Source organism: Dreissena polymorpha, chromosome 5, assembly GCF_020536995.1.
Source record: "Dreissena polymorpha isolate Duluth1 chromosome 5, UMN_Dpol_1.0, whole genome shotgun sequence".
NCBI classification, from domain to species: Eukaryota; Metazoa; Mollusca; class Bivalvia; order Myida; family Dreissenidae; genus Dreissena; species Dreissena polymorpha.
In genome coordinates, this window is record NC_068359.1 from 36,444,977 (window position 1) to 36,472,876 (window position 27,900).

At 34.5% G+C, this 27,900-nt stretch overlaps 1 protein-coding gene across 1 annotated transcript; it reads left to right on the forward strand.

Annotated features, from left to right (window-relative positions):
- Positions 1-10,089: 10,089 nt before the first annotated feature.
- On the forward strand, positions 10,090-16,104 carry LOC127881697 (kielin/chordin-like protein). Its single transcript, XM_052429803.1, has 5 exons — positions 10,090-10,225; positions 11,840-12,008; positions 13,973-14,116; positions 14,397-14,441; positions 15,937-16,104. Exons 2-5 carry the CDS (start codon positions 11,846-11,848, stop codon positions 16,017-16,019), a joined length of 435 nt encoding a protein of 144 aa, XP_052285763.1. The 5' UTR covers positions 10,090-10,225; positions 11,840-11,845; the 3' UTR covers positions 16,020-16,104.
- Positions 16,105-27,900: the final 11,796 nt, after the last annotated feature.

Sequence of the window (27,900 nt, forward strand, 5' to 3'; positions counted from 1 at the left end):
CAATCAACACACATATGGGCTTGTTTCGCTATAATCGACTTGCATATGGAGTAAGCTCAGCTCCAGCAATCTTCCAATCCTTAATGGATACAGTACTAGCAGGTTTATCCGGTGTGGTGTGCAGGATTGATGATATCCTAGTGACAGCCGAAAATGATCAGCAGCATCTACATGAGGTCTTCTCCCGCTTGCAGAAGTACAATATAACGCTCAATGCAGCGAAATGCGTTTTCATCGCTAATCAGTGGTGTACATGGGTCACCGTATTGACTCTGAGGGTATTCACCCTACCGGAGAGAAGACAAAAGCAGTATTGGAAGCACCAGAGCCAAAAAGTGTAGGGGAACTGAAGTCATATTTGGGCCCATTAAACTATTATGGAACATTCCTTCCCAACCTGTCAACAGTGCTACACCTATTACATCGCTTGTTGAAAAGATGTCAACTGGGACTGGTCCCAGTTGTGTAAAAAGGCCTTTCAAGAAAGTAAAAATCTGTTGGCAAGCAATCAATAACTTGTTTATTATGACCAGACAAAACCCCTGACATTAGCATGTGATGCGTCTTCTTACGGCTTAGGAGCCGTGATATCACATGTTATGGATAATTGTACTGAGAGACCCATAGCTTTCGCGTTAAGGACATTGGGGCAAGCTGAGCAAAATTATTCCCAAGTGGAGAAAGAGGCCTTGGGTATAGTATAGGGGGTCAAAAAGTTCCACAAATACTTGTATGGTAGGAAGTTTACTTTGCTTACTGACCATTCAGCGCTAACCACAATCTTTGGACCCAAGAAATCAGTTCCAACTCTCGCAGCAGCAAGACTCCAGAGATGGTCAATCTTGCTGTCCGGTTATACGTACGACATCCAGTACCGGAAATCTGTGCAACATGGAAATTGTCACGTGCTTTAGAGACTTCCAGTTAAAGAAAATGAATCAGACGAAAACACTGATATTTGTGTGTCTTTCAAGAGTTTTCAGTTGACAGTAGAAAAATTGCTGAAATTACCAGGAAATCTCCTTTATTGAGTAAGGTATTGAATTATGTGAAGACTGGTTGGCCAAATCACAATGATGATGAATACATGAAGCCATACTTCAGCAGACGTTACGAGTTGTCAGTTGACAGTGGCGTTTTGCTGTGGGGCCTTAGAGCAATTTTACCGGAGAAACTAAGAGAAGCAATACTGAGGGAGTTACATGATCAACATTTGGGGGTTAATCGAATGAAATAACTGGCCCGTGGCTATGTGTGGTGGCCTGGCCTAGATGCTGAAGTGGAAGACATGGTCAAGAAATGGGACACATGTCAGTCTTTGAGAAACCTTCCACCAGAAACACCCCTGCATCCTTGGGTACGTACAAGTCGACCCATGGAGCGTGTCCACATGGACTTTGCGGACGACAAGAATCAATCATTCTTGATCATCATCGACAACTACAGTAAATGGCTGGAAGTGGTTCCAATGAAAAGTACAACCACTCAAAGCACTATTGAAAAGCTAAGACTTGTTTTTGCAAGCACAGGTCTTCCAGAAGTTATTGTCTCCGACAATGGTCCTCAGTTCAAAGCTGCAGAATTCCGGGAGTTCTGTTCATTGAATAGTATTTATCACAAGTTCACCCCTCCTTACCATCCGTCATCTTTTGGGCAAGCAGAGAGGGTATTTCAAATTGTCAAAAAGGCATTAAAAGCAAGGTTAAAAGACAATGATAAACATGTACATTCAGTAAGTGTCAACCATCTGCTTGTAGACTTCTAGCTGAAGTACAGAATCACACCTCATACAACAACTGGTGTCGAGCTATGCGTGTTGTTCAAGGGAAGACAGCTGAGATTACGATTGAGTCTGACAAAACCAGACAAGGACGGGGTCCTGAAGAAGAAGCAATCGGAGATGAAAGACCAACTTGATCATTCAGTTAATATGCGAGAATTCGTCAATGGAGATTTGGCTGCTGTAAAAACCAACACAACTGTCGGAAAGTGGCATTGGATTCCGGGCGTTATCCATAAAGTGCTGGGAAAAGTGACATATCTGGTGAAATGCAGTGGCAAGATTCGATATTGTCATGCAGACCATTTGATTCCACGTCATTCATCGATGGAAATGTCATCAGATTCTTACAGACCGTTCTTAGAGTCTGAAGTTGGTCCAGTACTTGGGAACCAAGTAACATCCAACACACCAGTTCCAAGAAACACCTGTCCAGCAACAGAATCTGCTACACCAGAGGAAGTTCCAACCGAAACCAATCCGATTGTGGAAGCAACTACACCGGTTCAGAAGTCACCAGACCAACCGGTGGTTCCAACTTCGTCTCGAACACCTAGACCTCCGCAGAAAAGGCGCTATCCACAACGTGTTCGAAGACCACCCAAGAGACTTGATTTGTAATTAAGTGCTTAATCAGCAAATTGTGTACTCACTGTGTTAAAGGATATAATAATGCCTGTGAGACACAACAGAACATTGGTTCTGTGCACCAGCATAGTCATTTGTTGTAAATTAAATTTACATCTTTTTGTTTGACTGTTTAATGACATTATACTACACAATTTTTAATCTAGTCATTTTCATCAGTATAATAGATAATCAGTATTATGAAAAACTATGTGCCAAACATTTGACAGTTTTAAAAAGGGAAAGGATGTAATAACTTTATATTGTAATGCAACCTCAGTGTTTACAACCGTACGTGGTCATTCGCTATTGTTTTAGATGTTACCTCGATAAAATGTCAACCACACCCTACAAATAATTAAAAGTAATATAAAACGATTCAACCTTCTTGTTTTGCTTAGTCCTATATCAAAGCTATAAAACATTTAATTAGAGGTTAAAGGTGCGGTTTATAGTCTACTTCGATATAGATCTTCAGCCGACTTCGACATTAACCCCCCCCCCCGATCACTGGGATCCGTCCGTTTACATATGGCGCACAAGGCAGCCACGGCACATTGGCTTATTTCCCTCACAGGTACCCATTTATACACCTTGGTGGAGAGGAGCAAGCGTGGGATTATTTTTTTGCTCAGAAAAATCCAGTGGCCTGGGCGGAATTCGAACCAGGGACCGTCCGATCCCTAGACCAGCATCTTACCACTAGACCAGTCCCCAAAATTTTGAAATGCAGAACTTTCTTAAGTTTATACCACAAACATGACAGAAAATCATTGTTCTCAAAATACCACTAATTTTCTTTATTAAGATGAATTTTGAGCATTTCAATATTTATTGATTTGAACTCTCAATTATTAAACATAAATGGTCAAACTTTATTTTACAAGTTTATAGTCAACAGACTGTATATTGAACATTCGAACGTCGCAGCCTTATTTTAATTGTTGTCTTTGATTAAGTTTCAGTTCATTTAAAAACATTAACAATTGTATTTTATAAGAAAAAAATGTTTCAGGGTTCCTACGCTTTATATGGGTCAGGTTTTGAAACAACGACATTTGTATGCGTTCAATAACGTTGTAGTTGTTCACTGTAAAAATCGCCCCAGTTTTGAGAACAGAAAAAACGTGTACGTTCTAATACGTTACAGGTGTGCAAAGGATATAAGATATACAATTTTTTTGACTTGCTTTTAACATGGTTACACTTGTTTCAATCAACAAAGTTAAACTTAAATGAAATTTAAAAGCATATTCCACAATCTGAACGAAAGTGTTCAAACAATTACATGATCTTGTTTGTTTCTAATGATTATAAATGTACTACAAGAACTTGCTTGCACAAGTCTGTCCTTGCGACTGACGATAGTGGTTTTATGGGATGGGACACTGAAAGCACTATTACATTCTATGTCTACAGGCATATGAGGATGTACCAGTGGTGCACGCTCCACTGCAGCTCAGTCAGGGAAGTCTGTGACACTGAGAAAGATGTCACCCTTCTTAAAACGGCAGAGATAGTCCTGTCTTAATCACCAAGGGTAATGAAGTGGAAGACGAAGTGAGTGCAGCCATGGTGACAGGTGGGAAAGAACACGCCTAGTAAGGACTGGTTCACAGCTCAGCTGGGCAACACTTGCACCCTTTCACTCAATTTATCACCTGATTTAATTATTTAAGGGCGCCAAAAAGTTTTAATTGTTCATTTCCAGGTCCGCTAAATCCTTTCAGTTATTCTTGTTTTACAATACTACGTTATTTCCAACTAAACAAGGACGCTCGGAATTAATTGTTCTCTTTGCAACGCATTGTCAAAAATATCTTAAAGGTATTTGTGCGGGGCATAAAAAGGACGTAAACCAAACATTCAGGTTGGTAAGTAAGTGGAAGCAAACATTTTTTTAACCTGGACTAATTATCTGCATTGCATTATAGAATTAATGACACTTGAATGGGTTTTCAAGAAGCCAGGTGTAATAAGCCCAACGGTGCACTGACAACATGCTGCAGATCCGGATTGTTTGCAACATGTTGTGGTGTCTGTCTTTGAAGACTTTTAATACTGGTAGTTCTTTGACAACACATTGTGAGACAGCGCTCAACGGTTTTTGACAATAGACAACATGTTGTCTTGTGGGTTTCAGTTATGTTTGGTTTGGAAAGTTTGGGATATATAGCACGTGGGGGACATGTTTGTATGTTTGTTATGTCTCTGTTTGCCAGGCTGAACAAAAACTTTATTATATAAAGTTATTTAATACATACATGTGAAATACTAAACTGAAAGTAAACATCATGCAATTTTAATGTGAGTAACTAAATGTTCACACAGAATTGTAGGCAACATTCACTGGAAGTGCTACATTTACTAATAACTTGACTCCCATCCACAAGTTCTTGTATTTGCACATTTTATAATGCCAATTAAATACTTGATTATTGTTCTTATTGTTCCGTTAAGAGTTCCCATGAGAACTTAGATCCAATTCAACTTGAGTAATGTAGTTTGCTTAATAAACAACAGAGGAGACCTTGGATATAGAGTGCGAATTAACAATGCCCTTGAAGAGAGGGATCACACAGCAGAAACAAAACAAGAGGTGACACAAAAGTAGGGGCGAAAGTTTTGTCTGCTGGGTACTGGGCTTAGCTACCAGAATATGATCCCGTGTAGTGCCACTTTGAGAACTCTTAGGCTTAGCTACCAGAACATGATCCCTTGTAGTGCCACTTTGAGAACTCTTAGGCTTTGCTACCAAAACATGATCCCTTGTAGTGCCACTTTGAGAACTCTTCAGTATGCCTGAAAGTATAATGCTTCTTATACCATTCTTTACCTTGGACCTCCCTGCCATGTGTCACAGATGGGACTGGTCATTGCGTGGGCAAATATTGTTTTTCCAAATCCAGATTTTTTTTCTTTATTTTGGGGTTACTTTTACACTTCCAGGCTGTGCTTTTGGTACAATCCCTCATTAAATTGTTTTTAAAACACAGATATTTCTCTAGACAACCGTAAGTTGTATGGAGTATTGTGTAATTAAATGTGCATTTTATTGTTGAAATGTGCAATAATTATTGCATTCACACTTTCAAGTGACTTGCATAAGACGGCTTTAATCAGCTCTCTACCTTTAAACTGCAAAGATAAAACACTTATTATTACAATTATCAAGTGTTTGCATCAGTAGAAACATGTGTTGGATAATAAAATAGTTATGTTTTGTAAACCAAAACATTGTTAAATAACAACAAATATCAACTTAATAAAAAAAACATAATTATGCAAATAGTGTTTTTGGAAAGGTAATAAATATGAAAGTATGAACATGTATAATGGGTTCTTAATACTGCTTAGTATGCTAGTTACCAAAATTGACATATTTGGAAATCTATCTTGTTGGTATTAAATTCAAAACATTAGCATGTATTGAATTTAAGGTTTGCAGATTTGGTTACGAAAATAGAAAAGAAACAAGAGCTGTCTCCATAGGATGGCATATGCCTCCGATAAACGCTTTGAAAAAAGTTTTGAGCATTTTTCGAAATCTAAATGCAGATTTCAAAACCTAAGCGCAGACCCTAAGTTCAAGGTCAAGGTAATAGGGGTCAAAATGTGTGTGCTATGGAAAGGCCTTGTCCATATTCACATGCATACCAAATATGAAGGTTACATCTGAAGCAACATAGAAGTCGTCAGCATTTATGAAACCTAAACGCAAAGTGTGACGGACAGACAGATGGACAGTGCGATCACTATATTATGCCCTCCTTCGGAGGCATAATTATATTTAAAATAACTTTTACTTACTTATTAATGTGTTGAACATTTTAAGGCTGCATCTATTGATTGGTCAGGGAATATATTTTGAAATAGTAAAAAAGTTTAATAAACTATTGGTTCTAATTTTTCAAATAAGGTCATGTACAGAAATATGTGCCCTCCATTAAAAATTGACAAAATGTCTAAAAACTTTGTTAAACATTGTGTGAAATGCAAGTAAAGAGAGCTTAAACTGCAAGGTTTGCAATTTTTGTTTTCAAAAGGGGCAATAACTTTGAATTGACTCTTGCAATTTGGCTGGTTATAATACTTTTGATGTCAACACACGTTTGCCAATTGTTTGGTGAAGACTCAATGAAAACCGAATAATAAAGAGGGCAGAAACAGCGAATTTGGCAATTTTTGAAAATAAAGGTTAATAACATAGTTACTAATAACAGGTTAGTAACAGGTGCATATTGACTGGTTATTGAACTTGGCCTTGATTATCTGTTTACAAACATTTCCAGAAAGCTTGTCGCAGATTGGTGAACATTACAAGCAGCTATTCATTAAGAACCGAAACAAACGTCTACTGCTTCCTTTGAGTAGTTTCTTGTCTTTTATTAACTAAATAAAACGAAAGAAACTAATGAAAATAAAACAAGTGTTTGTCAGACACACAATGCCCCCTAATGCGCCGCTTTTTTAACCTTTGACCTTAAAGAATGACATTGACCTTTCACCACTCAAAATGTGCAGCTCCATGAGATTCACATGCATATCAAATATCAAGTTGCTATGTTCAATATTTCAAAAGTTATTGCAAAACTTAACTGTTAAGGTTAATGTTTTGGGACAGAATGACAGAATGACGAAATGACAGACCGGCCAAAAACAATATGCCCCCGATCATTTGATCCGGGGGCATAAAACGTTATGAAATTATTTTATTTTTTACCTTTGACCTTGAATGTTGACCTTGACCTTTCAACACTTAAAATGTGCAGCTTCAGGAGAAGTAAGTAAGATATTGAATGGAGAAATGAAAAAAAATCTTTTTACTTTTGACCTTGAAGGAAGGCCTTGACCTTTCACAGCTCAAAATGTGCAGCTTCACGAGATGCACATGCTTGCCAAATATTACGCTGTGTTCAATATTTAAAAAGTTATAAACATTTATGTTTTTTATATTTTGACCTTTGACCTTGAAGGTTGACCTTGACCTTTCACCACTCAAAATGTGCAGCTCCACGAGAAGTATGTAAGAGATTGAATGGAGAAATGAATTTTTATTTTTGACCTTTGACCTTGAAGGATGACCTTGACCTTTCACCACTCAAAATGAGCAGCTCCATGAGATACACATGCATGGTAAATATCAAGTTGGTATGTTCAATATTGCAAAAGTTATCAGACAGACAGACAGGCAGACAGACATACAGACAGGACAAAAACAATATACCCCCGATCTATCGATCTGGGAGCATAAAAAATCAATATAAATATAAAATATACATGCCACAACTTGCAGAAATCGCATTCATATTCATAAACAGACTAGTTATTAATGCGTGGAAACTTTTTTCTTCAATGTTTTACAGACTAGTTAATGCGTGGAAACTTTTTTCTTCAATGTTTTACAGACTAGTTAATGCGTAGAAACTTTTTTCTTCAATGTGATCCTAGATATCTTATTACGAAAATTTCCAAATGAGTGTTTTAAGTCTAAAGTTGTGATAGCACAAAACTGTTAAAATTGCAAAAAGAAAATACAAATACTTAAATTGTCATGGCTTCAAAAAGCAATCTGATATGAACAAACAGCATGTTCATACTGTTTTGTACAGTTTAGGGATGCATTTTTCTTACTAATTTTATAAAACCATTATGTCTTAATTAAAGTAGTTCCTCCATAAGCACATTAACAAATGATGTTTACACAAACAGTTTGTATGTGGAAACATCGAGAACAATCATTAGAAACAGAAACACTATGTTTTAACCAAAGTTATTCACAAATACTAATCCGGAAAAAGAAGTGTTTTCTATACTGTTAACAAAGCTGATTAAACAGTAGGTTACAAGAGAAAAAAACAGAATCAGTGAATGGACATAATTCTTACTATTGACACATTGGGGTCATGACTTTGAAATTGGAGATATCATATATAGAGTGGCAAATTAGTCTTACATTTCAGTCAATATAACCTACAATAAGCATTACAGCAATCAATACACATTCCCCATATGTATGTTTTAATGCAACCTTGTTATTAAATAAGTTCTGAGTCGAGCCATTTATAAATCGTGCTTAATTTATCTACCAAGAGAATTATGAAAAAACATATTGTAAACAATTCATTTTTCAGATTTCAGCATAATAACAATATTGACATCAAAATGCAGAAAACTTGAGTTGTAAAAAAAATTAGTTCTAAGAATTATCTGTTTCATTAAAAAGTAAAAAGTAAAAATGTGAAAATTCCAGAAATTCATTCTGGCCTACTGGCAGGAAATTTCTCGCCCATCACAAACAATCCATCAACAATTACTAGTACTTGTTAAAACTGAAAAAGTAGCAAGTTCACTTGTTACATTATCTGCTAAGACAACTCTACTAAAATATGAAATTTATTCTTTGACCAATAGTTATAAATTGAATTTTAGTGACATTTGAAATTTCTATTCAACTGTCCATTAAGATCCGGGAGATCAGAAAATCACTGGTCTGTCATGTGACACTGAATAGAAAGCTGGCTTTCAAAAACTGAAATTGACCCTTAATATTTTCATAAGGGTATAAAATCTTGCATTTCAATAGAAGGGTAAGGATCATGCACTTGCATAATTACGTGTTCTTGTCAGGCAGATTATAGAGCGGGTAACTGAGTCGTGATAAAACGGGTTCTAATTATTGTTATAAAAAGCAATAAATATTTAGTAAATATAGAGCTGGCGATTTTGACCTGAAATCTTTCAGTGCTGGAACCGAAATTTGAAGGCCTTTGAAAACAGTTTGGATCCAGATGAAGATCCAAACTGTTTGCTATTCTGATAGAATTCGTTGAAAATAAATCGAAGAAAATGCTAATTTTAGAAATTCAGCAGAGGACATTTTAGCAGACTACAATTTTCCCAGCATGCAAAGGGTTAATGAGAGTCAACTATGTTACAGTGCTTTTTTTCCCTGAAAATTACTCATGAAAGTGGTTGGCTAATATCATTTCCTGAAAATCTCTTAGAAACAGAAAAGTTGTACTTCCAGCTATTGTTTGCAAATACAGTATAAGAACACCTGTTTGTTTAGTTAAGTTTAATGAACTCTTCAATGCTATGGTCTGATAAGGTGTCAAGTGTTGCTATGAAGTATCTGGTCAATCAACAGTTGCATTGTCCTCTCAGTGAGTTATCATGAAGTACTTGATGGTTCTTGGAATTGACGTATTTGTTCATAATCGGCGTGATAACAGGATTCTAATTGACAAGATTAGCTCAACTGTTACTGAGCCTCATTACTTGACTTTACTCACCATACTACAAGATCACTATCAGAAACTAAAAGGGTCTTTCTAGTAATCATCACAAATCACTACATCATAATTATGTCAGTAATGTAAGGTTAACAATGACCTTAAGCTGTATCTTAATACAGTCTTTGTTTAACCCTTTCCCACCTTGATACGTATTTTCACGCATTTGTAGCCCCTTCTAAGAAAGTTATGTTTAATTTAAGACCTCTTACTAGATAGAAGTTTTTATATTAGACTATTATGAACGAGTGTTTCTGTAGCGAGCTCGATATTACAGTATGCGTCCGGATGTGCACAACTGCACGTATGCTCCATTGCCTATTCATGTACATCCTGTTTACGAATGTAATACCGTCTAATACCGACATGAATATCACGTAAACAACAGATTGATGCCTGAAATAAACAAACGCATGCGTACTGACTACACCTCTATGTTAACTTTAATCTATATAAATCCGAGACTCGTTTTGTGACATCTATCTGTATAAACAGTATTTATATTGTGATTGGAAAGACGAAGGTGAGCATTTTGAAATATTAATATTTTTAAGACATTTGAGTGAATACGTTGTATTATTATTATTATTATTATTTAATAATTATCATTTTATTATTATTATTATTATTATTATTATTATTATTATTATTATTATTATTATTATTATTATAATTATTATTATTATAAGATTTTTTTAAATAAACAACATTTAATTTTGATTGTGGTGAATTAAAACGGCCGGGATTTCAGACTGAGATATGCTAGGAACCAGTAAAATACCTGCGCGGAGGTTGGTAAGACGAAGGAATATACATAGTTAATATCAATCATTGATAACCATTAAAATTACGCTTGATAATTGTGAACACTTATATTTCATGCTTTTCTTATCCCGTGGATATAAGATCGATAAGGGTAGTCCATGTAATATCCAAATTTCAATTCAGGGAACTCGCGTGACTTTTGATAGGTTGCAGGCAGCAAACCTCGCATTGAAATTTCTAAAATGTGTTGAAAACTTTTTAAGACCTTAATGTCCGTAGTTTTACAAGGTCACTCACTGATTGGCACTGTGTGTGTTCATGTTGCAGAAATTCCGTTTTCCCTCGTGTGCCTGGAATGACAGAAAAATTCTTAATTGAAAATTGATTTTTTGCACATACATATTTGGATAGTTGAAATGCATTACAATTTGCTTACATGTTAAAGTGATTGTGTGGTTTATTTAAGAAATAATTCTTTTATGTTATAGTTTGTTGTCGAATAACCCACGGCCGGAAGTTTAGATGCGTGGTTTCAAATCACTCGTGCTGAAGTTTAGATGCGCAGGTATTAAATCACGAGTGCGAAGCACGAGTGATTTGAAACCACGCATCTAAACTTCCGGACGTGGGTTATTCGACAACAAACTATAACGTTCAAGAATTATTTCGATTCTAAAACGGTTTTTACTAAAGATTTATACAATGTATTTTATTTTTCTTTCGAACTATTTTATGTGAAGTTCCGCCCATTAAAATTCTATCGGCTGTTCTGTCGATCAGATTTCCTCCCTCAATACAGGGACGTATACGTCCCTGCTCAATAACAGCCAAACTGGATGGAAGAAAAAAGTTTCTTGTATGTACGTGTGTACTTTTCAAAGATTTTAAAATTGGAAACATATTTTATTTCCCTTGTCACGGACCGAATCAAGAACTTTTTAACAAGTATATCATGTCTTGTATCGATAACTCTCGAGTTATTATATGGTCCGTGATAAGAGCACACTGCCCCGATTCGAACTTCAGTCATTTAGAAAAGAAGCTGCAGACGAACACCATGAGTTAATTTTACCCATTTATTTCCATACCGTAGTTTTTTGTCACGTGACTTCCTTTATAAAATACCGAATTATTACGCTGTCGGAAAATGTATCGGCATGTTTTGGTCAGTGATAGCGCGTGTTTTCAGTGTATAATCTCCGCCCATAATTATTGCAGAATAACCCATGGACGATTCGAATTTCTTCTTTGTATATATGAAAAATGGCACGTGTCGTGTTACAATTATATGCAATAGCATACGCTCTCACAGAATCATAATGTCAGAAACAATCAGGACAACTACTTCAAATACTTGCTATTTTTATTTTAGGAAGAAATGTTTGTTCCTCTTTTGGTGGCTGTATATATTGTCCATGCACCAAGGATACAGGCAGTAGCACCTGCTACCACTGCGCCATGTGACCCAGCTGCCTGTCCGATACCCAGATGTCTTGGCTACTACACGCCCCCTGGAGTGTGCTGTCCGATATGTCCGTTTGGTGTGTAACAAGCCTTTGGATGACATGGGGATCGTTTCAATTAACATCGTAGTACACTTTTACGATAAGATACATTTTTCAAAAATGCATAATTTCTAAATTCCATATCATATGATTATGAATGTTTAGTTCTTAATTTATTTCATTAGCATCTCTTGCGACGTATATATTTGCTGGGCATGGCGAGCAAATACGCCTGCTTTTTTAGATTACAAAATTATCTCGTAAGATAAAATTGTCGTACGATCGTTTATGAATCGGCCCCCTGGGCCCCTATCCTCCAATCTGGTAAATGCAGATGGGTACTTTGATTCTTTACCAGAATGATAGCATTGAAAACAAAAAAGACATCAAATTCACCAGATATAGACTTAAGGAATAGATATTAAAAAACTAATGTAGAGCGTTGTGGAGACGACCCCTGGGGACCGTTTCAATAAACATCGTAGTTCACATTTACGCTAAGATACATTTTTCGAAGATGCATAATTGCTAAAGTCCATTTTTCAGTACTTAATTAATTACATTGGCATCTCTAGCGGTGTATATATTCGACGAGCATGGCGAGCTAGTTCGTCTACTTATTAAGAATACAAAATATTCTCGTAGTTAAAATTGTAGTACGATCGTTTATGAAACGCCCCCCCCCCCCTGGTCTGATTTCGTTTACATGATGTTATGTTATCGCATATCGCATCGTTTTCCCAGCACATCTAGCTACGACGACAAAAAATATTTAAAAATGCATTTTGTTGGCTTTTACGGAATTATTTTTGTTAAATACAATTATTGCTTAAGACGTATTCAAACATAGCAATGGTTATATATATATATATATATATATATATATATATATATATATATATATATATATATATATATATATATATATATATATATATATATATATATATATATATATATATCTATATATATATACATATATATACATATATATATATATATATATATATATATATATATATAAACTGATAACAGTGCATTTGAAAACAGCGAAACGTTGTCTAACTGAAACTTTGAGCAGGGCGCTGGAAAATTATTGTATAAGAATTCTGTATAAATGAAATGTACATTAAAGAATGCACAACATAAAAGATGCTACGCGGAAGCGCTGTATATTATGAAATTTTAATGTTATTAAGTATGCAAATAAGCGTTGAAGCATGCAGAATGTGCAGGCATTAATTCGAATGCTACTGGGACCGTTTTGTTGATACTTTATGTTAAAGAGATCAACAAAATACGTACTTTTTGTAATACATAAAGTTCAAAATTGACAATGCCTTTTGTTTGTTTATATAACCGGGACAAAACGTCGAAACTTTTCTTCATCACGAATACTCGTTAACGCTTGGTATATATTCAGTACCCGTCGGGTAACAAGTACAGAAGTCAAGTTCAATAAAATGTTGATAGAGAACACTTTTATTGAAAAACATAATATGTATATAATGTAAGCCAAATTGAAGTGTTACGGCACACTGCAAAAAAAATGATTCATTAAATTACAGAAAACCCATTGTTATGCAATGAATGGTCGCCTGCAAATTAAATTCTGGGGCCAAAATTACGTTGCATTCAAAAACAAACTAAAGACCAGTTTACCGCATAAGGCCAAGAACACAAGTTGTATGTTTCCATTAACCCGACCGACCCTAAATTGTGTGCCCACCCTAATTTTGTTTGCCAATTGAAGTCAATTTTACAGCGAAAAATATTCTGTTTTTTGATACAATTCGTTAAACTGAACAATGTTATTAAATTATACTCGTGTCATCTTAGAATTACATAGAAATGATGTTGCATAGACGTTTGGAAGACTTTTTGTCATAGAATTTACCTTTTTAGAGGAAATTTACGGCGACCGACCTTCCCTAATTTTTTGGCGATGTAAGTGGAAACAAGTTCTTTACACCGAAAATGTGTATCATATCATTTTTTAGAAAAACCTGGATTCTGTCCACCGAAATGGGCCCAGTCTGAGGATCACTGCCATGACAGAATATGCTCACGCGAAGGAGACTGTCCTGGAATTGAAAAGTGTTGTTCTTCGCGATATCGGTGCAAGTTCTGCATGAAACCTTTGGGTAAACTATTTTGCTACAATATATGATATATACGCACATAAATGAGTTTTTATGTTCAGTTGTTGTTCTGCTATTACTTGTGAAGAAGTTAATAGTAGAATCTGTGAATTAAATGTAAAGAATACTTTTCGTCCTAACAAACATGAGTATAAAGGGATTATTGTTTATAATAGATTGGCAATACTAATTGTTATAATGAAGCGCATTTTCTTTTCTGTAATGTGTTTAAATGCCGTCTATGCCAATATAGTAAACAGAACTTCTTTGTTTCGTTTTCCAGGAGTACGGCCCTTTTGTCTATATAATGGAGTCGAGTACCAAGAGGGTATGTACAAATATCTGTAGAATATCGTCGTTCAAAATGTTAATATGTTGCACGAAACGGGAAGTTTAAAGCCTAATTTCGTTTTCAAAACATTCCGTTGATCAAGATAAAGTGATGTCACTTTAAAGTCATTTTTAAATTAACGGTTATTTAAAGTACAAGTGTTGTTTTTGTGTTTGTTTGTTTTTTAATTTATTGGTCGATGTATTTGTACTTGACGTTTTCTGACACATGTCGCAAAAATATTTATAACTTAAAATGTAAACATAAATATAATTGAATAGGCCAAACATTAAAATATAAACAAGTTATTATGAGTATTATTCTTTTTTATACAGTTTCTTCCTTCGGGATCGTAACTTCTAAAGCCCCTTAAAACATTTTGGAAAGAGTGAACAACAATTTAACTAAGCTTAACCAAATATCACTTCAATTATATATTAAATTCTGACATGACACGCGACTTGTTTTCTACAGACAAAGAAAGATATTAAGTGTGGGTTATTCTACAACAATTATGTAAGGAGCTTAATGTTTCGAAAATAGTTCCGAGCATTTCAATGCACGTGTTACAACCCGCTCTGAAAGAAATGTAATAAATGTGGCATGTACATAAATGTAATGAAACTTAAAATTGTATATTTGGTGATAAGTGGCATAAGCACACCTACATAGAATGTTATTTGTTAGACAACTTTATTTGAGAAATCATTTATAGCACTCGTGATATAATTCCTACGCATCTATACTCCTTAATGTGGGTTATTTGACAAAAGACCATGATAGAAAAATACTTATTTCTTAAGTAAACATAGATGAAACTTCCGCTTAGTGAAAGAGAAATCAATAATAACAAGGGAACCTTTATTAACATCGTGTTGATAATAATAAAAATGTTTTGTGACATGAGAAATTCAAATGCAATATGTAAACACTTACTTTGAACAATTATACTGTGCGTTGACCATTAAAAACTTTAAAAAAAAATAAGTAATACTTAAAAATAGGATTCATAGAATCTGATAAAAATATAAAGAAGTAAAACTCCAGTTGGCCCAGCAGTTCTACTCTCTCATTATAAACACGCATGTGATGCTTTATTTTTGGCAAGGAACCAATGTCTAACAAGTACCGTACGACACATACAACATTATCGAATAAAGCTGGGGTCACCGTCTTGGAACGGTCAATGCTTAGCATTATGGGTTAAACCAGTGTTTGATCGCTCAACCTCACACTTGGCCCATCAGTATTCGTAAACACTTTATTTTAAATAAATATTAACTTCATAGGAATTGTAACTCAAATTTAATAGAAATAATAGAGAATAAAATGTAGTGAATCTAATTACCATTTAATTGCTCACTATAAGGAAGGACATTACAACGGTGAAATGAACGATTTAACAAGTCAAGCACGAAATTTAAAAAAAATGCAGGATATCTACATTATCTATTATCAAAATGAAAGTATTTTTCCCAAATGTACATTACAGGGGAGCAGATGCCCAGCCGCGTGCGCTGCGAGAGATGCCACTGTAGAAACTCGAAAATGGAGTGTACGCCACTCCGCTGTTAAAACGATGATGTTTTACCTGTACAAATCTATATCGCAAGCATCATTATATTACATAGTCTAGCTAATAAATAAACAAAACAAAACTGTGTCTCCTTAAAGTTACCCTGTCCTAAAATCATACATACATCAAGGAGTTTATTTATATATATGAGAAGCAGTTGATATTTTGTGATACAATGTATCACCAGCCATACCTTGTTTCCCATGTAATATAACCATTACATATATTTTTATATTACACATGTGTAATATACTTTTTAAGCGTTTTCATCATCTTAGTTTTCGTTCAATCGCATTTTGTTATTTTGCTGAAATGACGTTGCAACGTCAAATGACGTCACAAAATGTTAACAACATTCGGGATTAATCATTATGTTTGCGTAAATATTTCTTAAATTTGCTCATTTAAAAGCATGTGATAAAAAAAGATCTGACACTCGTCATATCATACCATATTTTATTAAACTCGTCGATGAAATTCTTTAAATAAAATATGGTATGATATGACAACTTATGCCAGATTTTTTTATATATTAACCACGCTGATATCTTCATACACCCCTGAAGAAAAAGTATAGTCGAAATCACTAGGGTATAAAATACTTATTGTTTACACTGTTTGAACAATATATATATATAAATATATTATATTATCATATATATTATACAACATGTAGTAGGAATTTGTCAATTTCGTCTCCCGCTAATAACATTACATTTCTGTTGTTAAGAATTTTCCAATGCGTATAATATTTAGTATACTAATATTTAATATAATATTAAATTGAATAATTCTTTTTGTTAGTACTTTACTTTGTAACGCTACACGGACAAGGAATACCCGCCGCACATCAAACGTCAGAGAATGGCTAAAGTGGTATATTTTATAAATACTTGTTAGGTTATTTATAATTTTCATCCAAAGAAACGCAATGCTCTAAGTTTGCATAAAACGGGTAAAGCGAATCTACTCAATTCACTAAGTACAGCATGGTTAGAAGTAGATTGTTGTTCACAAATAATATGTTTGCAAAATGTCTAATGTAATATTTTAATATCAGAATTGTCATAAAAGCCCAAAACATCTTAACCATATATGATGATTGGTATTATTAATGAGTCAAAAACAGCTAGTTTGGTTTTGATATCTACTTTGACACGGCCGAAATAGATATAAGGTGATGAAATGCTGTACGTGCTTATTCATGTAATATTTGTACAGTAGTAGACATATTACCAGTGTAACAGAGTTGTGTACACAGATACACAAAACAATTTCAATGTACTAGTTATTTATTGACCATGAATAGTTGCAACTGCTTTTTAGTTTTTCAAATATATATTCGTTTTATTTACAGATAATGTAAGACCCCATTTAGAAGAGTAAATGTATATATCGTTACGCGAGTTGTGAAGGCTAACTGGGTTAGTAGTCAATAATACAATATCATCAGAAAATAACTTAACTAGATCTAAATCACCAATTTAAACTTGTCAAAGCCTTCAAAATCACTAAAATCGTGGAGCTTCCGGGGGGGGGGGAACTATACACTATGCACTTTTTGGCATTATAAGAAGGTACTTTGATGAAAGTATATAAGGCGTGACATGCTCGTGAAGTGGTTGTCAAAGCCTTCAAAATCATTATAATCATGAAGCTTCGCCCCCCCCCCCCCCCCCTGAACCCCCTTAACGATAAACTTTTCACTTTTTTGGCATTATAAGAAGGTACTTTGATGAAAGTATTTAAGGCGTGACATGGTCGAGAAGTGGTTGCCAAAGCCTTCAAAATCACTCAAATCGTGGAGCTTACGGGGGCGAACCTGGACCCCCCAGCAGGGCTTTGAATGATTATCATTTTTCGAATAAGACCAGATTCAGTCAGTTGTATCCATTATGATTCTTAGATGACTGTAACTTTTCATAATCAATGTAAGCACAATATAACCAATGTTTTTACAAAAGAACATTGTGTATAACGCTTTCAGTGTTTCAATAGAAGGCAACGAATTCAAGTCATAAGTGACATTAGCTTCAAATCGATGATTGTCTTGTTGTTTTAAAATGTATTCATGGTCATATATTGAATGTCTTTAATATGTTTGTGTTTATATTTATTTTTATCACATGCTATACCCTGTTTCCCATGTAATACAAACATTACATATTTTTTATATTAAACATGTGTCAAACAACATTTTTAAGCGTTTTCATTGGCTTAGTTTTCGTTTATTGACCAATCGCATTTTGTTATTTTGCTGAAATGACGTTGCAACGTCAAATGACGTCACGAAATGTAAACAACATTCGGGATTTATCATTATGTTTGCGTAAATATTTATTCAATTTTCTCATTTAAAAGCATGTGATAAAAAAGGTCTGACACTCGTTGTCATATCATACCATACTTTATTATACGAGTTCATGAATTTTGTTAGTAAGCGAACCTTTGGCGAGTTTACTTACGAATTTCCTGGACGAGTTTAATAAAATATGGTATGATATGACAACTCGTGCCAGATCCTATATACTGGTATATATAACCAAACATGTTTTGGATTATTTAGTTCAACTTTGCTTATGTATGTTTTAAGTGTAATATATGAATTGTGTCTCTTCCTTTGAATGCGCCAATACTTACTTAATTTACACTAGAATAAATTGAGATAGTAAAGCTTCACATACTACTATTGCACAACGGGTTGTTACAATGCATGATGCACACTATTCAGAGCTCCAGATAAGGGTCGTATTTTCGTAATTACGAATTATTTTCAAGTCCGTTACGCATTTATTTTAAAATCTTGTCGTACCATTAAGAATTACAAAATCAAGTTACGAATATTATTTTTACATCGGTTCGTATCGATTTTTATTGAGCTCTTTTCACGTATTAAAGATCTTTGCGGTGCTTATATAGAATGGTTTTCGGGTTTGTTTAACAAAGCGCATTTTTTCCAATAAAAGCGGCGTATACAGTCTATCTGTCAAAAAACAATGGCGGCGCCCAAAGAGCGTCCTAAAAAACTGCAAAGCGTCCAAAAACACGCTTTTAACATATTGTACGCAAAGTGAGCCGAAGTTAAATGTTTAGTAAGACATTATATAAAAGATCTTAAACGATGCTGTATGTTCAGTTGCCGACACAGTCGAAAAGCTAAACAAAAACGCGACACGACGGGTCCAAACTTAAACACAAAAAAAAACATTGAACGAGTGGAAGGGACAAGTCCCGTGGCTAATCGTTGAAAAGATTGAAGGGGAGACCCGTTTTAATTGTGAAATATATAAAAATTCATCTAAGGCATGCAATCTAAGCACAGTTTGGGCATATGAAGGTATTTGAAAAAAAATTGTATAACACTGAAAAGACACTGTTAAACTCGTATAAATAAAGTTGCTAGTATGTTTATTTTGATTTTTTTTTGCATGAAAATAACCATTATTATTTATTTTTAGGTCATTTAGAAAAAATAAAAATTATTTTCCAAAACTTAGTAGCAACGTTTAGAATAAAATTTTAGAGTTAAGAATTCTTTTTGAAAATCTGGTAGTAATTTAAGAATTTCACAAAACCTTATCTGGAGCTCTGCTGTTGCATACAGGTCCGACCTTTGACCTATTCGAGAGTGTAAATCTCCCATTAAATAACATCACCAAGTTGTGTATACATTTTAGATCGTTCGATAATTGATGAAAGAAATCAAAATCGTGTAGTATTTCACATTGAATTAACATTACTGTACACAAGGGACTCAGATGGTGGTATATAGCAACACCACATATAAACGTCGTTTTCAAATCAGATTATTTTAATTGGTTTATACAAAATGGTTATTTTTTTCTTTTATATTCAAAACTTCAATTTAACTAAGATATACTGTTTTATAGTAAAATATTACACATATTAAAAAGGCATATGCGCTAACAAGACAATTTGTTAATTTTGGTACACTATCTTTGTTTAAGCCATTCGTGTTCATTGGAAATGATCTCTCTGTCTGTTGGTCGGTCAGTTCATTCCTTTAGTTGTGTAGTGCCAAATGTTTGAAAGGTAAACTGAAATATGAACATGTGTATTTAACTTTATCAATTTTAGATAACACTTATATTAATGCAGGTGTTTGAAAATTCGTATTTTGTCGAAAAAATATTTGCTAAAAAATGTGACACGGGCTTTTCGGAACTCAGTTATATATCGCGCTTACGGCTGCTCGCTGTGCGCCGGGATGAGGTCATACCTCGGCTTCACTCCCCAGTTATCGCGGGTATATTTCTTTGACGTGCGGTCGGCGGAGAACTTTCCAGAAGTCGAAATGTAAAGCAGGCACATACGAGCCCACTTAGTAGTAGTTATCCGAAATGAGCAACCTAAACATGTATAGCATTTTGCCAATTTAATGCTATCTGTTATATAAGTGTTTGAAAGTATTCGCTTCAGCACGCGAAGACAAACGCACGCACGTGAAAACTTGCAATTGGACACACAAAGCTATATTTTGTATGTAACCTTTATGACACCGTAAAAACATCCTACCATGTATTAATTTATAGTGTTTGAACACCATCGTTAAATTTGCATAGATAATACAATGTGAAGTAATAGTCAATCGATATAGTTCTGTTGTATTAAGATTAACACAGAATTTTGTTTTGAAAAATGTCGTCAATGTGTTCGATTCTGAGACTACATGGTTGACTTTTGCCGTATTTAAAGTAAGTTTAAAGAAAGCGTATTCATTATTCATTATTGGTAAACACCTTTGTCATAAGATCTGTGTAATAAAGTGAGACAAACGAATGAAGTAGAATTTGCTATTTTATAAATAATGACTAATAATCCATATGTTGAACAAGTAGGACATACATTTTTTGTCAAGAACTATAGGATTAAAGAAGATAATGATTTACATTGCTCATGTCTAGTATAAACCTTTCTTATCTTTGTTACACACAGGTGACATTTTATTTACAGATATTGACATAAATAGTCGTTTTCGTTTACGCGACTACGCCAGTCTAAACGTTCGCCCTACTCAAGAAACAGCTCATATAAACATAATCTAATCTATTATCATTTTATCTTAAATCTTATATTTCATCTTTACAATCCCATGACATAGTATTTCAACATAAAACCAATCTTTACTTCACACAGTTTCCAATGTTTTACCATGCAGTTCCATTCCGAAGTTTTGGTTTGTCATTTGTTGGCTGCAAGAGTCGGTTATTTCAACGTCGAGGTCATTATTTAGGGATGAAGGTAACTAAAGCACGTAACTAAAGAAGTGCAGTTCGGAACTCTTCCTTCCTATTGAAATAAAGATCCTGAGTCTGAAATATAATACCCTTGTTTTGCATACTGTTTAGAAGAATGCATTAAAACGACCATTGATAAAATATTTTCATTCATAATAAAACGAAAGACTTTTTTATTGCCAATGAATCTAGTCCATACAAAGTGTGTAAGTTGACTTTTTGCCGGTTAACCTATCTACGTCGGTGAATGCCGGAGTCTAAGGAGCTTTCCGTGTCTACGCGTCGGTAAACATTACATGTTCCGTTATTGTTCGTATATGCAAAATTTGATTGTTCGTGAGATCCGTTATTTATTTTGCTTACTTCTTGATGCTAAGTTAATCGTAGGAAAATTAAGTATCTGCATTTAATTATCAATAAAGTATTTCGATTGTTATGGCAATTTACAATGGCATTTATTGTCAGTGAAACAAGCATGGTAACATATTATCTTGAAGTGACTCGCTAGGTAATTGCCGTGATCTTTACTGAAATATTTCCGGAGACAATCGTAAATTTGTGGGCGATTCAAAATTGTATTTAGGAAGCTAGAAAAGGCTTGACGCTGTTTTCCTTCGTGAGTTTTGTTTCATGAAGGGCCGATTTTCTTGTTCTGCCTCCGTTCCCTTCGGTCAATCCATACATAAGGATGGGTTGAGGGAAGGGTAGATAGATGACTATACAACGGACTTGCTAAAAGAAAGCAAATAGAGCCAATAATAAAGTGTGTCTTTACAAATGTAGAAAGCTTCCACAAGCGAAGATGTAATCTGCAAGCTAGAAGTTCGGATGTTATTTAGGATGATACATTTTGTCAGGATATGCGTTCCAATTTTTGCGTCGGTATTTTGCAGATGTATACATAACACATCGTTATAATTTCATCGCTATGTTCGGAAGTCTGGAAGTTCGAGATTAGTCTGAATTAGTCTTGACGGCCTCTGTTCTAAGTATAAGTGAAAACCAAAGTGTGTTGATAGCTTTTGTATCGCTTTTCTTCCATTATTCCAGATATTAAAATTAAGATAAAAAATCTCCACTACAAATAAATAAGGAAATATGCATAACGCAAAGAGTTGTCTTAGTGATGAAAGTACAACTTGAACAAACTTATATTTTAGTTGTATTTTGTATGTCGTAGTATGTTAACATATGAGAATGACAGTGGATGAATTGGTATTTGGTTGTTTTAACTTTTAATTAAGTTGTATAGAAACATTTGCAGCAAAGTAATGTACATTGGCCTATTAAAACCAACATTACGGCTCCTTCCTGGTACTTCATGGCGAAGCTCTAAATGTTAAACTTTATAAAGCTATATCTCTAACGGAATTACTAAAAAAAGTGATGTAGTTGATACGTTTTTGTTTCATTTTATCGTGCCTCGGAAAGTTACAGTTCTTGTGCTCTGGTAGGCAATCGACCACTGAGTAGTTCAACTGAAATTAAATTGAAGTGTATTCTCTTTCATTCTCTGTTCTTACAGTTTAAGTCAAGTTCTTATGCTACGATTTTTTCCACTAAATTTTTTTATGAATACATCTTTGCAAAGTGTAAAGTTTGGAGTCCCTTACTTCGATTTTTACCCCATTTGTACTTTGCAAAGACCGTTACAAGGCAATTATCTCAGATGTTTACATGTTTGAACTGTTTCTATGTTTTATGTTTTTCGTCTTGTACCTTGTGAGGGCGCCATTTAAATTGATAGCTCTAGGCTTAGTGTTCGGTTTTGCGCACAACTAACTGGTTTAAATCCCTTATGCTATGCTTAGCATTGACAGTTCTAAAGTGGTGACTCCGGTTTTATTTATTATTGTGTGATGTTGCCCTGTGTTTTGTATTGTATCTAATTGTATTTCAATGGGTAACTTGCCTCAAAGAAAAGACTTTTATGCGATATCAATAAGGATTCTTTGCTGATGCATCTGGAGATGATTCGGCTAAACACGCCCCTACCATCGTATGTCGCAGGAGTAGACGCAGTGTAGATAAAACGCAATTTAAAATTACGTTATTTAAATTAGATTTAAAAGCTTTGTGATTGGATTCTAAATAAACCAAATAAATTAGATTGCATGAGTTTTTCATTACATGTTCTTGTTTAAATAAGTAACTTCTTAAGTAACTAACTAAGAATTTACATTTTAAAACATTATTTTAGAACTTGCCCTAGACATATAGATCATAATTAGGAGAATCCTTTATATACTGTGTAAATACGTCGATACTTCGCATTGTTCCCATTTAATTAAATTATAGAAATATGTTTTCACAGAATGATGCCGCCTTTAGTCATGTAAGTAACGGTATTACACTGTTCGTGTAAACCTTATAGCCTGACAAAGGTTTGTTAACGTATCACTGAAATGTCGTTCTACATTTATAGGTAAAAACGATACGAATGACCTGATAACGTATATTTTTCATATGAGCTGTGCATTAAAACGTATGAACGATAAAATAAAACACTAAGCACAGTTCGACATTGCTAAATTACTTGGGTATCGAAAATATATTTTACTTGCACAACTATAAAGGGGTACATAGTATTGCTTTAGTTTGAAAGCTAATAAGCGAGGCCCAACATGTTTTTTTAACGACATGCCACTAAGCTAATGAATGCTTTGTTTTTGCGTTTAACTGGAACAAAGTTAGTAATTGCAAAGGACTTTCAGGATCGCTCCAACTAGACCTTCTACATATATTTTAAAACAAATTATGACAATTGATTTAATTTGCTACTTTACCTCAGCCCGATTGACAAAAAAACGTGTAACCCTAATAAAATAATTCTTGGCATTATTGCATGCATTTCGACGGTTTGCATGCATAGATAGATGAATTATTTCATCTTAAAGTAGGTGAGCTTAACTCAAAGTTTGAAATGCTTCGGTTATTGTAGGAAAATTTGTACGAAATATCTTCGTCACAATCGGCTAGGGGCGCTAATTTGTCTTTGCTTAATTTTATGAAATTCGTCTTCAATGTATAATTTTTCTTGCCTATGTTGTGTTATTGTAACATATTTTTATCAATATATTACGATTTAACACATATAAAATTCGTGCAGTCCCGCTTTAAAGAAAGATCAAAGAACGATTTATTTTAATGTCGTTAAAGATGCAGGTTTCCTGAAGTCAAAGAAATCAGATCCGTTTTTTTAAATAAACTACTAACAAGCATTTAAAAGTAAATAAACCGCTTCGGCTAGCTATATATGGTTTGATTTATTCAAGATACATTAGACATTACAGTCCATGGGTACACATGTATGTTGAATATATTTATACAAACAAAATGCATGCAAGTGGTCATCAATAAATAGAAGTTCATGACATGATTGATCATATTCAAACTATAATATGTTCTATACATACATTGTTAAAAGGATACATGTATTTCAACATAATGTTAACATAAATAGCGCTATTGACAGCGAGAAGTCAACTTTTCTGACATGTAACTTATATATATGCGTACAGAATATTTGCACATATTACGTAAAATTTGATTGGCTGATTAACTCGTTCCCTCAAGATAGCTAAAATTCTCTCCTCTTTTGTTTTATGCACCCCTCCTTTATTAACTGCACCGCTCTTTTTTTAATTGCATTCCTCTTTTATTTAGTTTTGCACTCCTCTTTTTTCTATCTAATCTCGTGGCCACGAGTTAGTACGTCGTGGCCTCGAGTTACTAAGTCGAGGCCACGAGAAAGAAAAAAAGAGGAGTGCAATTTAAAAAAGAGGTGTGAATGTCACCTCTATGCCACCATATAATCGTTTTGTTTCTTTACTCGTTTTGAATTAACGTTTGTATGAGAATAACAATTGAAATCTCATAAATCAGCTGTCTAGTATTTTATCAGGCACATTAGGTAAATAAAGAATATTTGGTATGCGCCTTTGATTACTTTTCCGACGTGTTTAAGAAAGCCTGGTAAGACTTAAGAAGACGAGTCGAATTCGATTACACAAAGACGCGTATTTAAAACAAGAGTGCCAAGATGACCCTAGTTCGCTCACCTGAGAGGAGTCGGTTCATTCAATCTTTGTCAAAAATATGACCTAGTGATCAAGTATTTGAGCCAGATGAGTCAGATACGATTAATACTTTGATGTGCATCTAGAAAATCATTCTCTTAAAATACTCAAGTATTAGATGAACAAGCTGTGTTTGTGAAACACTATGTCCCCCATATATTTAACCTTTGACCTTGAAGGATGACCTTTCACCACTCAAAATGTGCAGCTCCATGAGATACACGTGCATGCCAAATTTTAAGTTGCTATCTTCAATATTGCAAAAGTGATAGCCAATGTTAAAGTTTGACGCAAACCAACCAACAAATTTTACCTTGAAGGATGACCTTGACCCTTTACCATTCAAAATGTGCAGCTTAATGAGATACACATGCATGCCAAATATCAAGTTGCTATCTTCAATATTGCAAAAGTTATGGCCAATGTTAAAGTTTGACGCAAACCAACAAACCAACCAACAAACCAACAGATAGATAGATTGATAGATGAATGGACAGATGAAACAAAAGTGAAAGGCATCAATCTCGTATTGTCTCTATCTACATGCTGCCTTTCGACAGGCTTATTAAATGAAGCACACCGAGGAAGGGTTTGTACAAATCTTATGCAATCACAAAAAGGAGATACGTTAAGAACACAAAATGAAAACCGATCAAATTACAAATTTGTATTGAAGAAAATTGACAACTTTAACAAACTTATTGAATCAAACATTATGGGCACTTGAGTGTTTAAAATGTTTTTGTAAGATTTTGACCTCGTGACCAAGATTTTGACCCCACATGACCCAATGTCAAACTTTGCCTAGATATCATCAAGAAAAACATCCTGGTCAAGTATCATCATTATTGGACCAAAACTATGGCCTCTTGTGTGTTTACAAGGTTTTTGTAAGATAAGACCCTTTGACCTAGATTTTTTCCCCACATCACTAAACGTCAAACTTGACCTAGATATTGTCCAGACAAACATCATGGTCAATTTTCATCATTATTGAACCAAAACTCTGGCGTATGGAGTGTTTACGAGGTTTTTGCAAGATTTGACCTGGTGACCTATATTTTGACCCCTCATGACCAAACATCAAACTTTGCTTACACAAATAAATACTATGACAAAGCTTCATAAAATCTGAAACAAAATTGTGACCTCTAGAGTGTTTACAAGGATTTTGTATAGTATAATGAAAATTTTTGCAACCTAAGGGCAATAATTCTGGCATTTATTATGCGCTTTTGCTCATTATCAAACTTGACTGAGATCTTTTAACCATATAGCTTCTCAGCAACTTTGATAAAGAATGCTTGAGAAATGTGAATGCTAGATTGTTTAGAAACCAAATGTGGACGGACGGACAAAGACCGATTCTTAAACCACACCTGAGCAATCAGGTGAGCTAAAAAGTGTGTTTTCTTCACCCATCTGAGCCATTTTCCAACTTGTCCGAGATATCAATAAAACCGATGTCTTGGCTTAGTTTCACGATGATTAGGCAAAAATGTGACTTCTAGAGTGTTCACATGGTTTCTCTATATTCATATAAGGAAAACTGCCCCTCCCCCTGGCGGCCATGTTTTTTGACCGATCGGGACCATTTTCGAACTCATCTGAGCTATACATAAAACCAATGTTTTCACCAAGTTTCATGATGATTGGGCAAAAAGGTGACTTCTAGAGTGTTCACACGCTTTTTTACTACATAAATATAAGGAAAATGCGCCACCCCACTGGCAGCCATGTTTTTCAATGGACCAGAATCATTTTCAAACTCAAATCTCGTTTCTAAGAAAAGATTATTCTGACCAAATTTTATGAAAATTGGGCCAAAAATGTGACTTCTAGAGTGTTCACATGTTTTCACTATATACATAAAGAGAAAACTGCACCACCAACTGGCGGCCATGTTTTTTCACTGATCTGAACCATTTTCCAACTCGTCCGAGATATCAATAAAATCTGAAAAGTTCGAGTTTCCGAAGTATTAATTTTTGCATAAGTAGAGACATCGGTAAAAAAAATATTTTTAAAATTCTTTCGGATAGGTCGTAACTTTTAATTTATTATCTTTTTATTTTAAAATGTTGTACTGTTGAGCGTTGTTGTTCGAGATTACGGAAATACTGTGTTTAATTTTTTTCATCTTAGAGAATCCGCTGTTCCTTTGCTCTAGTAAGATTCCCTGTAAGGCTTTGTTCATTTATTGTTTCAAGTTCTTGTGAAACTCCTCAATATTATCTTAGGATATATTTTAATCGAACAGTTTGATTTTATCAAATTTAGTTGATCATGTTTGGGGTTTAACTTTTGTACTACTCGTTGAAAATAGATTTCCCCCTCACTTCCATGAGGAGTGTCTCTCTGTACAAGTTGATCGCTGATTGTAAGGCATATGTCAGTATCTGTGATAAGGATTAAGTTATCGACAATATAGACTGGTTGTGCGATTTTTTTCCTGATTTATTCTAATATTAATTTTATTTGCTTAATCACAGAGAGGAGTAGAGCTTTGTGCCGAAAGAGCCGACATCCGTGCAAACTACGCG

Coding starts and splice junctions, on each gene's coding strand:
- LOC127881697 (XM_052429803.1), top strand. CDS start 11,846: ATGTTTGTTCCTCTTTTGGTGGCTGTATATATTGTCCATGCACCAAGG. Junction 14,117..14,396: donor GTTCTGCATGAAACCTTTGG/GTAAACTATTTT, acceptor TTCGTTTTCCAG/GAGTACGGCCCTTTTGTCTA. Junction 14,442..15,936: donor TGGAGTCGAGTACCAAGAGG/GTATGTACAAAT, acceptor TGTACATTACAG/GGGAGCAGATGCCCAGCCGC.